General features: G+C 45.1%; 1 protein-coding gene across 1 annotated transcript; it reads right to left on the bottom strand.

Moving 5' to 3' along the window:
* Positions 1 to 987: 987 nt before the first annotated feature.
* Positions 988 to 12,452, bottom strand: ZMPSTE24 (zinc metallopeptidase STE24). The gene is made up of 10 exons (XM_082233170.1): positions 12,193 to 12,452; positions 10,035 to 10,181; positions 7,553 to 7,639; positions 6,658 to 6,774; positions 6,137 to 6,289; positions 5,314 to 5,455; positions 4,495 to 4,682; positions 3,298 to 3,402; positions 2,181 to 2,324; positions 988 to 1,844 (listed from the first exon to the last, which is right to left on the bottom strand). The coding sequence occupies exons 1-10, from the start codon at positions 12,313 to 12,315 to the stop codon at positions 1,620 to 1,622; spliced, it is 1,431 nt and encodes a 476-aa protein (XP_082089296.1). The 5' UTR covers positions 12,316 to 12,452; the 3' UTR covers positions 988 to 1,619.
* Between the last annotated feature and the right edge of the window lie 326 nt (positions 12,453 to 12,778).

Genomic DNA, 12,778 nt, shown 5'->3' with positions numbered 1-12,778 from the left:
CTCTTGAAACTCTTGACCTACATAACATGAAACATGTAGCCTTCCTAGAGCAGGTGACACAACTCGGCTTTTTCAAATGTTGCATCATTTGCAATTATAGATGCCGCGCAATGTCACCTTTTTCTGGCAGTACTTGTGTGCACTGAACAGCTAAATGAACAGGCAAGCCTCCCCCTCCCCACTTTCTATAGTGCCATAGTAGAGAAAGGAGCATGTTGAATTGCTGCCTGTATGATAAAGACTTGGGAAACAAAGGAGACAGAAGATAATGGCAAGCCGCCACATCTAGTAAATGGCTGCACAGTAACCACTTTAGGGATTGAATATACAGTGGTACCTCAAGTAAAGTACTTAATTTGTTACAGAGGTCCATACTTAACCTGAAACTGTTCTTAACCTGAAGCACCACTTTAGCTAGTGGGGCCTCCTGCTGCTGCCACACCGTAGGAGCACAATTTCTGTTCTCATCCTGAAGCAAAGTTCTTAACCCAAGGTAATATTTCCGGGTTAGCGGAGTCTGTAACCTGAAGTTTATATAACCTGAAGCATATGTAACCTGAGGTACCACTGTACAGTGGATGCTCGGGTTGCAAATATGATCCGTGCGGGAGGCACGTTTGCAACCTTCAGTGTTCGCAACCCGCAGCGCCGCGTCCGCGCACACGTGGGTTGCGATTTGACACTTCTGCGCATCCACCAAAACCCGGAAGTAACCTGTTCTGGTATTTCCGGGTTTTGGCGCGCTGGAACCTGAAAAAACGCAACCTGGAGTGTCTGTAACCCGAGGTATGACTGTATGACTATTCCATGATGCAAGTTAACCACGTCAGTTTCTTTTTTCTTGACAAACGAGTATAGCTTTTGTTACATAGTTATTCCTTCCAAACCCCTGCTATCCAGAAAATCAGTGGGTAGGGGGAGATGAGACCAGACAAGTTCCAAACCATCATCATACACACAATATATGGGACACACATAAGCAGAATGTTTCATGAGCTGCAATTTATTCTCCATTCCCCATACAGGGAGAGAGGCGACTTTATTTTCTCTGTAAAAAGTAGCCTTTTCATTCATTGCAGGTAGGAACTTGGACCTAAAGGGGAAAGTTCACACTTTCAGTCCAGACAGCGTTTGGTTTAAATGCTTGAAATCCAACGGTCAGAAGGGGAGGGGGGAAGGATAGTTATCCAGGATCAGACCCCCTCATTGGATGAGGTAGGAAAGCTAGAAGTTTATCGTACTGTAAGAACACCCAGACAAACTGCTTAAAAGGTACAAAAGTCACATTCAAAGCTTTCACAAATTCAAGCATGGATACTTCAGGTTGTGACAAGTTAAACTTTCCCCTCAAGTACTGCTTTGTTAAGATTTTCAGATAAAACTTTACATGTTACATTCCTTTCCAATTCAGTCCCCGCAAGGTATTTCTCTTTAAAATTCAGTTCCGTAAATTGGATACAGGATTTTTGGGCGCTACTTTCAAATAAGGTGAACAGCGCATGTTGCTATGCAGAATGGTGTGCTCAGGAATGGAATGAATATATATATGTATAGATGGTTTTTAAAAACTGGAAATTTGTTTTGGGATGGAAGCTCCTTTGAGCCAGTAGTTATTTCATTCAGTCTTGCTTAGATTGTTTCAGTGCTTGAAGTCTTTCTAACAGCGGAGGATGAGAATAATGCCACATTGAAAACAACCAGTCTGAAACAGGAAATCCCAGATTATCTTTGTTTAGCTTGATCAGAGCGGAATACAAGTCTGTAGCCTTCCCAAGATTCTTAGCAAATGCATCCGCTTGAAATTCAAATCGCCTACTTAATACAGTTAAGCAGAAGGAGAGAACCTGTAAGGGAAACAATATAGGGAAGTTACATTAAGAACTCAGAACATGTTTCAGAATCCTCCAGACCCCAGCCTCGTACCCACTAGCCTTCTGCATGGTAAAGACAATTCTTTAAATTGTATACTACTTTAACAGCTTCTGGGTGTGAAGCAGTTTATAAATCTGCAAAATAAAAACAAAGAAATGCCACACAACTGGTACCACTGAGGAAACTTTTAAAAAATGAATCAGAATTCTGACAGCATTATTGTGGGACAGGAGGGTTTAAGTCTGCAAAGAAACTACTAGCATTTCAGCAATAATGGCTTGAGTGTGCAATCAAAAGCAGAACTTTACCTCATTATAAGGAGAGAAAATAAACTGAAAGATGATCAACAGGCCTATCAGGGTTGGCTGAGTATCATAAAATCCAAAAGCTGCAAAGAGCTCCTTTCGACCAATCAACACGGCAAATAAAAAGAAACACAAGAAGGAGTTCATCTAGGAAAGAAAAAGAAAAAAAGCAATATGTGTTGCCTTAATGATTTGTTAGCAACCATTTTTTATTTGTAAAAGTATCTATATACCAATATCTCATAAAATATCAGAGCGGTGTACAACAATATAAAAATAAATTACTAAACCTTTTAAAGTGGTATGGGAGCAATCATTAAAATTAGAAAATGTGGAACTGCAGAGTTGGCATAAAAAAGCCTTGAATAGGCACCTGAAATTCAGAAACGAAGATGCCTGCTGAATCTGTTGGAAGAGTGTACTGCACCATGGGGACTGTGACGCTCAGTACCCAACTTCTAGTGGAGGCCAGTCGGGGCACTGTAACATGCAGGGCAACTAACAGTGCTCCTCCAAATGATCTCAGTGATCGGGTTGGGATATAAGGGCTCAGCCAGGCCTTAAGATGTCCCGGACCCAAGTTATTCATGGCTCTGCAGATCAGCACAAGAGTCTTGAACCTGGTCCAGTAGCGCAGTGTAGATGTTTTAAGAAAGGTATCACATGCTGTTAGCCATCTGCCTGCATCAGCAGTCTTGGCACTGCATCCAGCCGCAGCTGGAGCTTCCACACCTGGGACCAAAAGACAGGTAAATACATCCCCAGCCACTGTGGCTTATAGCAGCTTCCAAGGAACACAGTGCAGGGGAGAAATAAGAGAAAAGCTAACCTCCACCCTAATGGCACCTAAGCACTGATGCAGTCCGTTTCCATCCCCCCGCCCCTGTCTCCTGGACCGCTTTTAAAGTCTTAAGAGGGGGAAAGTGGGAGGTCAATCAGATTTCTGTGTAATGGGCTGTTCAGCTCTAAGTCACCTCTCTGTTAACACGCCTCCCCATTTACACTCTTGCTTGCTCACATTCCTTTTCACTGCTTCCACAACTAAAGGAATGACGCTGCATGTCAATATAAGCACACTCAAGCAAAACCCATGGGAATTTCCTTGGTGCTTTCTGCTCACCTGGCTGATGACGATGTTTTTAATCGTATGGCCAAGTTTCCAGTGCCCCAGCTCATGACCCAGCACAGCCAAGACTTCTTCATTTTTGCAACCTTGCTTCTTATTCTAGAGTAAAAGGGGGGGGGGAGAGAGAAAGAAGGAACATGTTATCCAAGCATGAGCAAAGAATCTTCCAAGCTCACGAATGCAGGACAGGAAGCAGAAATTCTTCACATGACACTTTGTGAATGGCTTTCCTACTCCTGGGTGTTTTTTGACCCTCTTTTGACTCTCTGGGTCCTTAGTCACCCCCGCTGCACAATCTAATCAATCCCAGGGGGTCAATACTGGACGCTTTGGGAAAGCCCCTTTTAAATTTTGATAGTTTACGTAACCAACCCTGGGACCATAATACTGTATCTGTAGGCCTCCTGTTAGGGTTACCCCTTCCAAGATGGCTCATAATATAAATATTTTCAAGTGTATTATCCTAATGCACGGCAGAACACATCTAGCCATACAATAACAGCAACAGCTCAAAGTGGCATCAGAAAAATAAGGTCGTTGAAAAGTTGATTTTAAAATAGGGTTTCCCTAAAAATAAATAAGAGAGGAAGCCATGGCTTAACTCCCTGGGAAGAGATCTGCGAAGTAATGGAGCTACTGTAGAAAAGCTCTGGTTGCTCAGAGCTTTGTCCTAAAAAGAAATGTGCAGAATAGCAGGTAACAGAATTTCATAGCTACAACGAATTATGAGCCGCATTCTGGCTTTGGGGTTATTGCAAAAATGGGAAACCATTCTCTCGCAAGCGACCTCCCAGGGGCTGCGCAGCAGCGGTGGGTGTGGCCAGAGGCAAAAGTAAGGGGGGGGAACATGGGTGACCTCTCTTTGTGCAGAAGGCTACATTCCACCATCGATGCAAAGGAACGTGATGAGGGCACGGAACAGGGTCAGTGAAGAGTGTGGCCTGGGGATAGCCCTGAGGGCCAGAATAGAGAGGTCTGGATTTGGCCTCTGGACCTCAGGTTCCCCAGCCCTGGGTAAAAGCCCCCTACAACCACTTTAGCATTTATTGCCAAGGATCTGATGTGCACACTTGCACTCCCTGAACAATTGCCCTTGCCTTCTTTCCAGTCCACCTAGGAAATCTTAGAACGGCTGCACCTTAGTGATATAACCTCCCCCCCTCCCCCGCCCGGCCCAATCCAGATGCTTACTTTGGCTTTAGCCTTTGCCTTGGCATCTTCCCCATCTCCTCCAGCCTCCTGGTTCTCTGAGACAGGCTCCTCAGGGCGCTCTTTGTTAAGGGCAGAATAATCCTCCAAGAGAGTGTCAAACAGCACGATACGCTTGTTCTTGAAGAAGCCGTAGAAATAAGCATTGCTGTGGGAAGACCGTTTGGAACCTGGGGCAGGTGGGAGAAGGGTGGGAACGAAGTCACATTACAGAAGCAAGCAAGTGAACGTGTCCCCTTTATCTTGGGGACAGATTTTAAGTGGGGAGGTAAGTCCACATGAATCTGTCCTTCAGCCGAGATCGTCAGCTGGCCCAGCCCTCGGAGGTTAGGTGGGTGACTACTGTTGGCCACTGTGAGAACAGACTGCAGGTCTAGATGGGCCTTTGGCCCAACCCAGCAGGGCCCTTCTTATAAAAGACACTTCCCTTGATGGTACCCTATAATGGTGATCCTTCTGTCCCTCCCCAGGAAAGCATGGCTGATGCCATTGCATGTTGTCTATCCTGTTAGTCCAAGGGCAATAGTCAACTAAGTAATAATTGCATCCGCAGGCTTCAGTGGGTCTACTCTATGAAGAAGATTGGCTATCATCCCAATTTTTTACAATCTAAAATGGATTGCGGTAAATATGGTAAAAAATATAGTAAAATGATAAATATTTAAGGGTGTAACATATTGTAAGGGTGTAATGCATTTTAAGTTGCATTGGGGTTGGATCCTGATAATATATTCTGCTGTTTTTCTATCATCACGAGCTGCCTTGTGACATGTGCTATCCCAGAGATGTATGGACTCTCACCTTCCACCACATACACTTTGGTCAGAGGAAAGTCTATATTCTTTGCCATCTCCTCAATCTGCTGCTTCAGCTCTCCTTCAGGGAGTGGGATGAATTTATCGAACAAGGGAGCAATGTAGTCTGCATAGATTGTGACAAGGACCTACAGTGGAGCACAACTGTTAAAACAGAGACACCTTAGGCCAGTTTATTCATCATTAACATTTATCTCCAGGAATGTGCAACACAACATCAAAGGCACTTCTACATAAGAGACAATTGCAGTAATCCAGCCTAGAGTTACTAATGCAGTGGTGGTGCACCTCAGGTCCGGATATTGTCAACATACAGATGACACCCAGTTCAAAATTTCCTAATGACCGCCTTCAACAACTTCTTTTTGGGGAGGATCCATATACACTGCAGTGGGCCCAAAAATCCTGTTTGCACCCCTTCTGCCCTTCTGTCACACACAGAAGAAACAGTCTCCTCTAAAATGCTGCTTGGTATATTTTAAAACGTGTATCAAACTTAAACATCAACTGCCTGATTAATCAAGACACATTTTCATTTGATTCTTTAATTAAATGTTGTAGCCAGAGATTGAATAGTGCTTAACCTGGACTAGATTGTGCCCCCTGCCACAGCTGCCAGGTTAACTAAATAAGAATACTATAGTTAAACTGACCTGTTAGCAAAGTTAACCGTTTTACGGGGCAAGATGGAAAGGAAACCATGATAAGCAGGCAAGCCGTTTTAGTGACTTGAGACAACCAACTCCCCAATTTAATAAGAGTTACACATGAAGGAATTCTGGACACAGCAGACTGCATCACATACTCACCAAAGAAACTACTAAGGTGAAAAGCCATGCATAAATGAAGAAATAGTCTCCACCTATTTTAATGATGTAAAGTAGAAGTGACGTTACTGGCAACAGGATACACTGGGTCACTATAAACTTCTTGATTGCATCTTTAAAAAAGAATCCCAGAGTCTGCAGAAAAAGAGATAATAAGATGAAATGTTTGGAAGCCAGCTATGTGAATATATAAGAGGTTCAAAAATCGCAAGCTGTTTAGCCCCGCTCAAAACTTGTCCAGGCCATTGGAGAACAGTTAGATGAAGCAGGAGAATCGGTACAGCAGGCATAGGGGACTGATGGCCTTCCAGATGGTGCTGAACCACAACTCCCATGAACCCTAGCAAGCGTGCCAATGACAGTGGTTGTAATTCAGCAACATTTGGGGGGCCAAAGGCTTCCCACAGCTCCTTTACAGATTTAAAAGCCAAATAAGCACATATCATACAGTCACGGAAGGAAAACTGCTATCAATTTGGCAGCCAACAAATACTATAAGATACCTGCTGGTTGAAGCCATGTTTTTCCTCAATGACGAAAGTATTATAGAGGCTCCACGGAAGACCGGTGACAGCACTGAAGAGTGTAGCAAGCAGCAGGAACACCAAGGACTGAACAATCTATGCGTAAGGAGGGGGAAATACAAGTCAGTACTTCCCTAACTTCAGACATATTGGGAGGAATTCAATGCCATGCTGTTACGATTGTTCCATCAGCGCAAGCATCCCTGCTTTCCAGATGGAACAATCCCCATTGTGCTTGTGGGAGCCAGATGGAATGAGTGCCTCTCTCCTCCCCCCACATACTGCTCTGGGGATTATCCCAACGTTGCCTCCATGCCCTGCTTAAGGTAAAGGGACCCCTGACCATTAGGTCCAGTCGTGGCCGACTCTGGGGTTGCGGCTCTCATCTCACTTTACTGACCAAGGGAGCCGGTGTACAGCTTCCGGGTCATGTGGCCAGCATGAATAAGCCACTTCTGGCGAACCAGAGCAGCAGATGGAAACGCCGTTTACCTTCCCGCCAGAGCAGTACCTATTTATCTACTTGCACTTTGACGTGCTTTTGAACTGCTAGGTTGGCAAGAGCAGGGACCGAGCAACGGGAGCTCACCCCGTCACAGGGATTCGAACTGCCGACCTTCTGATCGGCAAGTCTTAGGCTCTGTGGTTTAACCCACAGCGCCACCCGCGCTGCTTAGGGACTTCCTATAAAGGCATCTGGCCTGCCACTGCAGGAAAACATAGCCCTGAACAAGATCAGCCTTTGGTCTCATTCGGTAGGGCTTCTTCCATGTTCTCATTGCTCATATTTAAAAAGGCAAAGGGAATAGCAGCTGGAATTTTATTAAAAAGGGATAGTTTAGTTACAGGTGGAGTGGGGGACACAGGGACCTACCTCATATTCAGGCCCAAAACCAGCACGAGCTGAAATGTCTCCAGATACAGACCAGAGGAAAGGGATTCCTCCACACAGAAGGATCACCTGTAAAAAGCCAAACCACAGCTTTATGGAACAGGCTAGCCCCAAAGTTTAGGAATCTCATGAACAACAAAATCAAGCCTTTCTCATCCTCCGCCTTTGCACTACCGTAAGAGCACCTTAATAGGGAAGAGGAGATGCAAATAAGAGAACAGAGCTTCTTTCCTGTTAGTAGCCGTGAAGTGGGAATTTCAGCCGGCGCCGCTTCACACCTCACCCAGCAAGCTGCCCTTATCAGAATCCCCTCTTTGGTACAGCTATTAGGGAGTAAGAACCGTGCCTGCTAGTTCTTAAACTAGTGACATATTTGTGGTGTTTTTGTTTTTTTTAAAGCAAACGAGGGTCCCTTATTGCAGGCTAGGTCCAGGATCAGCAAAACTGCTGAAGACTACTGCACTAACCCATTGCCCTCTAGTTACAACAGCTTGAATCCAAAGTGGTGCTAAGTTACTCATTTTGGCTCCCTCCTCCTCTATACATCCACTAAATCTGTTCTAGGGGTTCCCCATACCTTTCAGAGCAGATTTGGAGGGAGCGTGGGGCACATGCATGTGGAGGAAGTTGTGCTGTGCAAGCACAAATCCTTGTGTTAATAGAACGAGGGAGCTGGATAGCACCCACAGAGCCAGAAAGTCAGTGTTGTGCAGGGGCTAGTGTGTGCTGAGCTAGGATATGAAAAATCTAGCTGCCAATGCCCACTTAGCTGAAGCTCCATCTGCTCAGTTAAAAGTTCCACCCTGCTTACAACTATCCTTGGAGTAGCACCTTAAAGACCAACTAAGTTAGTTCTTGGTATGAGCTTTCGTGTGCATGCACACTTCTTCAGATTGTGGGGGTTCTAGTAAAAACTTTTTTTTTATTATTTTGACTATGGCAGACCAACACGGCTACCTATCTGTAACTGGAACTATCCTTGGGAAAGCTTTTCGGTCTCCCTTCCTTAACTAATCTCGCAGGATTTTGTGAAGCCGAAACACCCCTCTGAGCTGCTTGGGGAAAGGCTGAAACATAAGAGTCCCCTACTTCAAGAGATAGTTCAGTTAAAACTATCCAGAGAAGTGAAATGATTGAGCCAAGCTACAGTGGAAAGCATCCAGAAAAGAAATCCTAGTAGCTTAGTGTCTATTTTATTTGTATTTATTGAATGCACCTGTTATCCTTGCCTTCAGGTCAAGATGTACTCGTAGGGTAGCAGGCAATTAGAAAACAAAACCATCAAGATTATAAGACTAAAATCAACAAAATGGAAAACCAGGGTAGGGGTGGAGGGGGAGAGAGACAGACAGACAGACAGACAACAGCAGCAGCAATTAACACTGAAAGGAGAAGGCAACTGCAATCTTATATATCTACTCAGAAGTCCCACTGGATTCATTGTAGCTTACTTCCAGGTAAGTTGGTATAGGATCACAGCCTAAGAGGCCTTGGTAAATGGGTAAAGGTATTTAGAAAATTTGGGCAGTTTCCTCCCTTTCATGACAAGCCATCATTTGCCATTATATGCAAATCAGTAAGCTATGGTTTGTGCTTGCCTTCCAAGTCAGATTGTGTACATATATATATATGAGAGACAGCATTCGATTTTGGTATGTGACTCTTTTCTGAAAGCAAAGCACAAACCAACGCTTGTCGATCTGAATATAAATGGCAAACAATTGTTTGCTGCAAAAGAGGAAGTACAGTAGGAGAAGAAATCAGGGCTTACTCATGTGATGTTAAATCATGGTCCATGTAGCAGCAAACCATGGTTTGGTGTCACATCTAAACCAGCTGAGTGTCACAAAGTATAACAGTTTCAGTCTGACCCCAACATTAAATAAACAGCAAAATCATTACAGACAGCATGCATCATCTCCTGACAGAAGCATCTCTAGAAAAAGCATTGCACCCCCTAAATTCTATGTCACTGGCCGGACAGTGTTCTAGCACAAGGGAGGGCAGAAGGTAGATCTCTGGGTGATTTTCAGTGGATTCGTAAGGATCTATGACTCCCATTTGTTTAATAGCAACAAAATGACTGTCTCTGTCCTAATTGTGCTGCTGAAATGAAGGAAGCTTGTGGGGTGGGTGTGGCAGAGAGGTAACCATAAATTAAATTTTATGTAAAAAGACTGTGGGTTTCATTCAGCTCAAAACAAATTCCCAGGCTCATAATTCTTTGAATCTATCAGTATACCATTTACATGAGGCTCCAGTGATGGATTGTGGGGATTCTAGTAAAAAAAGGAGGAACCCCACAAGTCTGAAGACTTACATCCTGTCATAGGATTAGGCTAGATATTGTGCATTTTCTGATGCTTAAATGAAAATCTCATTCCCAATACATTTTGAAATACTATTTTACATTCTAACTAATAAAGAAAAACCACAGAAGTTAAGAGGAAAAACAGATACTTACTGTGCCCTCTATCTCTGAGTACAGCCCTGACCAAAAGCTGAAAGCACTTTTATCCAATTGATAAAGGCGAGATTTCTCAAATGTTTCCGAGTCCATGATTGGTCCTAATTCCAGTGGAACATGGGTGGTTGTCCTGTACACAGTCCTCTGAAATATTTTAAACATAGCAGTAAATACAAGTTACCATCTACCTTCTAAAGCTCTGTTCTCAGGTGTCACGGGAAGCCCCTCTTCTTTCTAGCCAAGGATTGTGAGTGACAAAGTATTCCAGGACTACAAAATGACACAGGTGATATTGGGATCTCCTCCAAAGCCTGGGCATGCAACAACAAATCAATGGGCCTAAAGAATTAACCTTGTGGGCACTCTTAGCGATGTACGCAGGCGGGGTAGAAATTTTCATACAAGTAAATAAACAAACGCCTACAAAAATAGAAGGCAGAAGCTATGCCTAACAGCAAAATTTGACTTTTGCCAAGAGTAATAGAACATTGAGACATTTTAAAGTAGCTGGCAGAACTTCCTAGTTCTACTTGACTACTTGATGCCTCTTCAATGTTCTCCACATTTTCCTCTTCCCTATTCTTTGCTTCAAGAGTGGGGGAGTGAGAAAGGAAACATGATATGAGAAATGTGTGGGTGTGGCTAAAGTCTCGTTTGTCTCTGTAGCTTCAGAATTAATACCATTAATAAAATTAAAATGGGGGAAATCCCATACACTACAACTTGCCCTAATTTCCACCACAGATTCACTGTGGTTTCTACAAATCTACATAGCCTTAAGCTACAATGCTGGGAATTTGCACAATTCAGTTATTTGAGGCAAACCTTACATCCCATATTTTGAGAAAAGTAAAAGTGTCCTTGGGTCTGATTTTACTGTAGTCTCTCAATGATCCTGTTGTTATAAACCAAGTTTCAGCAATGTACTGAGAAAATTCCTTTAAAATTTTGATACCAGCAGCAGCAATGAGCAAAGTCCAATAAACTTTTGCATACACACACCAATAACGTCTACACACATAACAATCCCGTACATGTTTGCTTGGAAATCGATAGCACTGTATCCAATGAGGCTTAATTCCTTGTAAGCATGCTCAGAACGGTTGCCTGAATGAATTAGGTCTAACAGCAGCATGGTTGCTCTTATCAACCGCTTGCTATGGATACTTTGGAAGATGCAAGTTTGTAGTCTTTGGGTCTACTAATTTATTTTAACACTAACACACAATTGCTGTACTAAATCAATTCAAGAACCCTGCTATTAAGACAGCTTTTCAAAGTTGGGCACCTTGCTGAGGAGGACACAGAGGGGACAAGGAAGTAATAGTAAATAATCACATCCTCTTCAGCACCATATATGGAGAAAAGAAACAAAGGGCACAATAGGGGACCAACAGACAGAGGAGGACTGCTATGGCTCCAGCTGGTACGAGTCCAACAGCATGCAGAGGGCCACAGGTTCTCCACCACTGCTACAAAGAGAGGAGCTAGCAAACCAAAAGCTATCCTATACAGGAAAGACTACAGAAGTGATAATAAAATCATTTATCGGCTTAGGAAGCGTACGCGGTATTAAAAGCCTTAGATCAGCAGCAATGGATGGCCACCCCCTTCCCAGTTGCCAAAGCAGGGGTGGGGTTGACAGCTGTGAAGAAAAGGAGGAACAAAACTCTCAGGTCAGGAGGCTGTTATTTCACGCCCACAGATTTAACACCTGGCTTTCCCCCCCTAGATGGAACTTAAGGTAGTGTCAACGTGGCTGCCTCCCCACCCAGCCCTGCTTAACTTCAGCAAGGGGTGTGTGTGTGGCCTCAGGCCAACGTGAGAGGCAGCCCTGCAACATCTGACCTAGCGTTTCTCAACCTTGGGTGGCCCAGATGGTCTTGGACCACTACCTCCGCCATCCCTAAGCAAGCGGGACCAGAGGTCAGGGATGATGGGGGGTTGGTAGTCTAACATCTGGGGGTCTAAGGTTGAGAAAGGCGGGCCAGGAGATTCCCCCACCCTTGCCTTGACAGCAGCCTCGGGTGCTGGAATCACCGGGGGGGGGGATTTCTGTCGTTCCTCCTCCTCTTCCAACGAGGTCAGCTACCAATTGCTGCAACACAACGGGGCGGGGGGGGGCATGAAAAGGAAGGGAAAGGTTGCCTCCGACCTGCCGCCAGGCGAGCAGCGCCTCCCACAGGTAGACGGCCCACGAGAAGAGCAGCACCGAGCAGAAGATCCGGCTCTCCAGGGGGGTCTCGGCCCACAGATCGCCCAGCCGCTGCGCCGCCATGCTGGGCCCCCAAGTCCGCCGCTCGACAGCACGCCTGTTCCCTCCGCCAGCTTCCTCCTCGGATGACACCGGCACTCACTTCCGCTTGGGGCGCTTCCGGCAGCAGCAGCAAGAGGAGGGAAGGAACATCTTTCCTCTTCCACTTCTCCTCCTCTCCCCCTCGCCTCTCTCCATTCAGACAGCCGACCAATCGGAGCTGCCGCCTCAGTTCCCGCTGAAACAATCTTGCGGTTCGCGACGGTTGTAGGCGGGATGTTCCGCGGGCGGCCGGGCGAAGGAGGATGAATGAAAATGGGTAAATAGTAAAAGCCTGAAAAGGATGCGGGTCTGAACGGAGCTCCTCTTCGCTGCGTCGCAGGGGAATGATGTCATGCGTGCCGCCATCCCCTCACATCCTCCAACTGTCGCTCCCTCCCCCCAAAAAATTAGTCAATCCCAAATTGCTCCCTTTTCCCTGTTCTGG

This window comes from Podarcis vaucheri, assembly GCF_965113315.1.
Source record: "Podarcis vaucheri genome assembly, chromosome: 7".
Lineage (NCBI taxonomy): Eukaryota > Metazoa > Chordata > Lepidosauria > Squamata > Lacertidae > Podarcis > Podarcis vaucheri.
The sequence above is the reverse complement of the archived record's forward strand: the minus strand, read 5'-3'. Positions and strand labels throughout refer to the sequence as shown.

Bases quoted from the DNA above. Each gene is read 5' to 3' on its own strand.
- ZMPSTE24 (XM_082233170.1), bottom strand. From the start codon at position 12,315: ATGGCGGCGCAGCGGCTGGGCGATCTGTGGGCCGAGACCCCCCTGGAG. The intron at 2,325-3,297 runs GTGAGCAGAAAG...TTTCTTTCCTAG, and splicing joins AAAACATCGTCATCAGCCAG to ATGAACTCCTTCTTGTGTTT. The intron at 1,845-2,180 runs GTAAAGTTCTGC...TTTCCCTTACAG, and splicing joins TTTTCTCTCCTTATAATGAG to GTTCTCTCCTTCTGCTTAAC.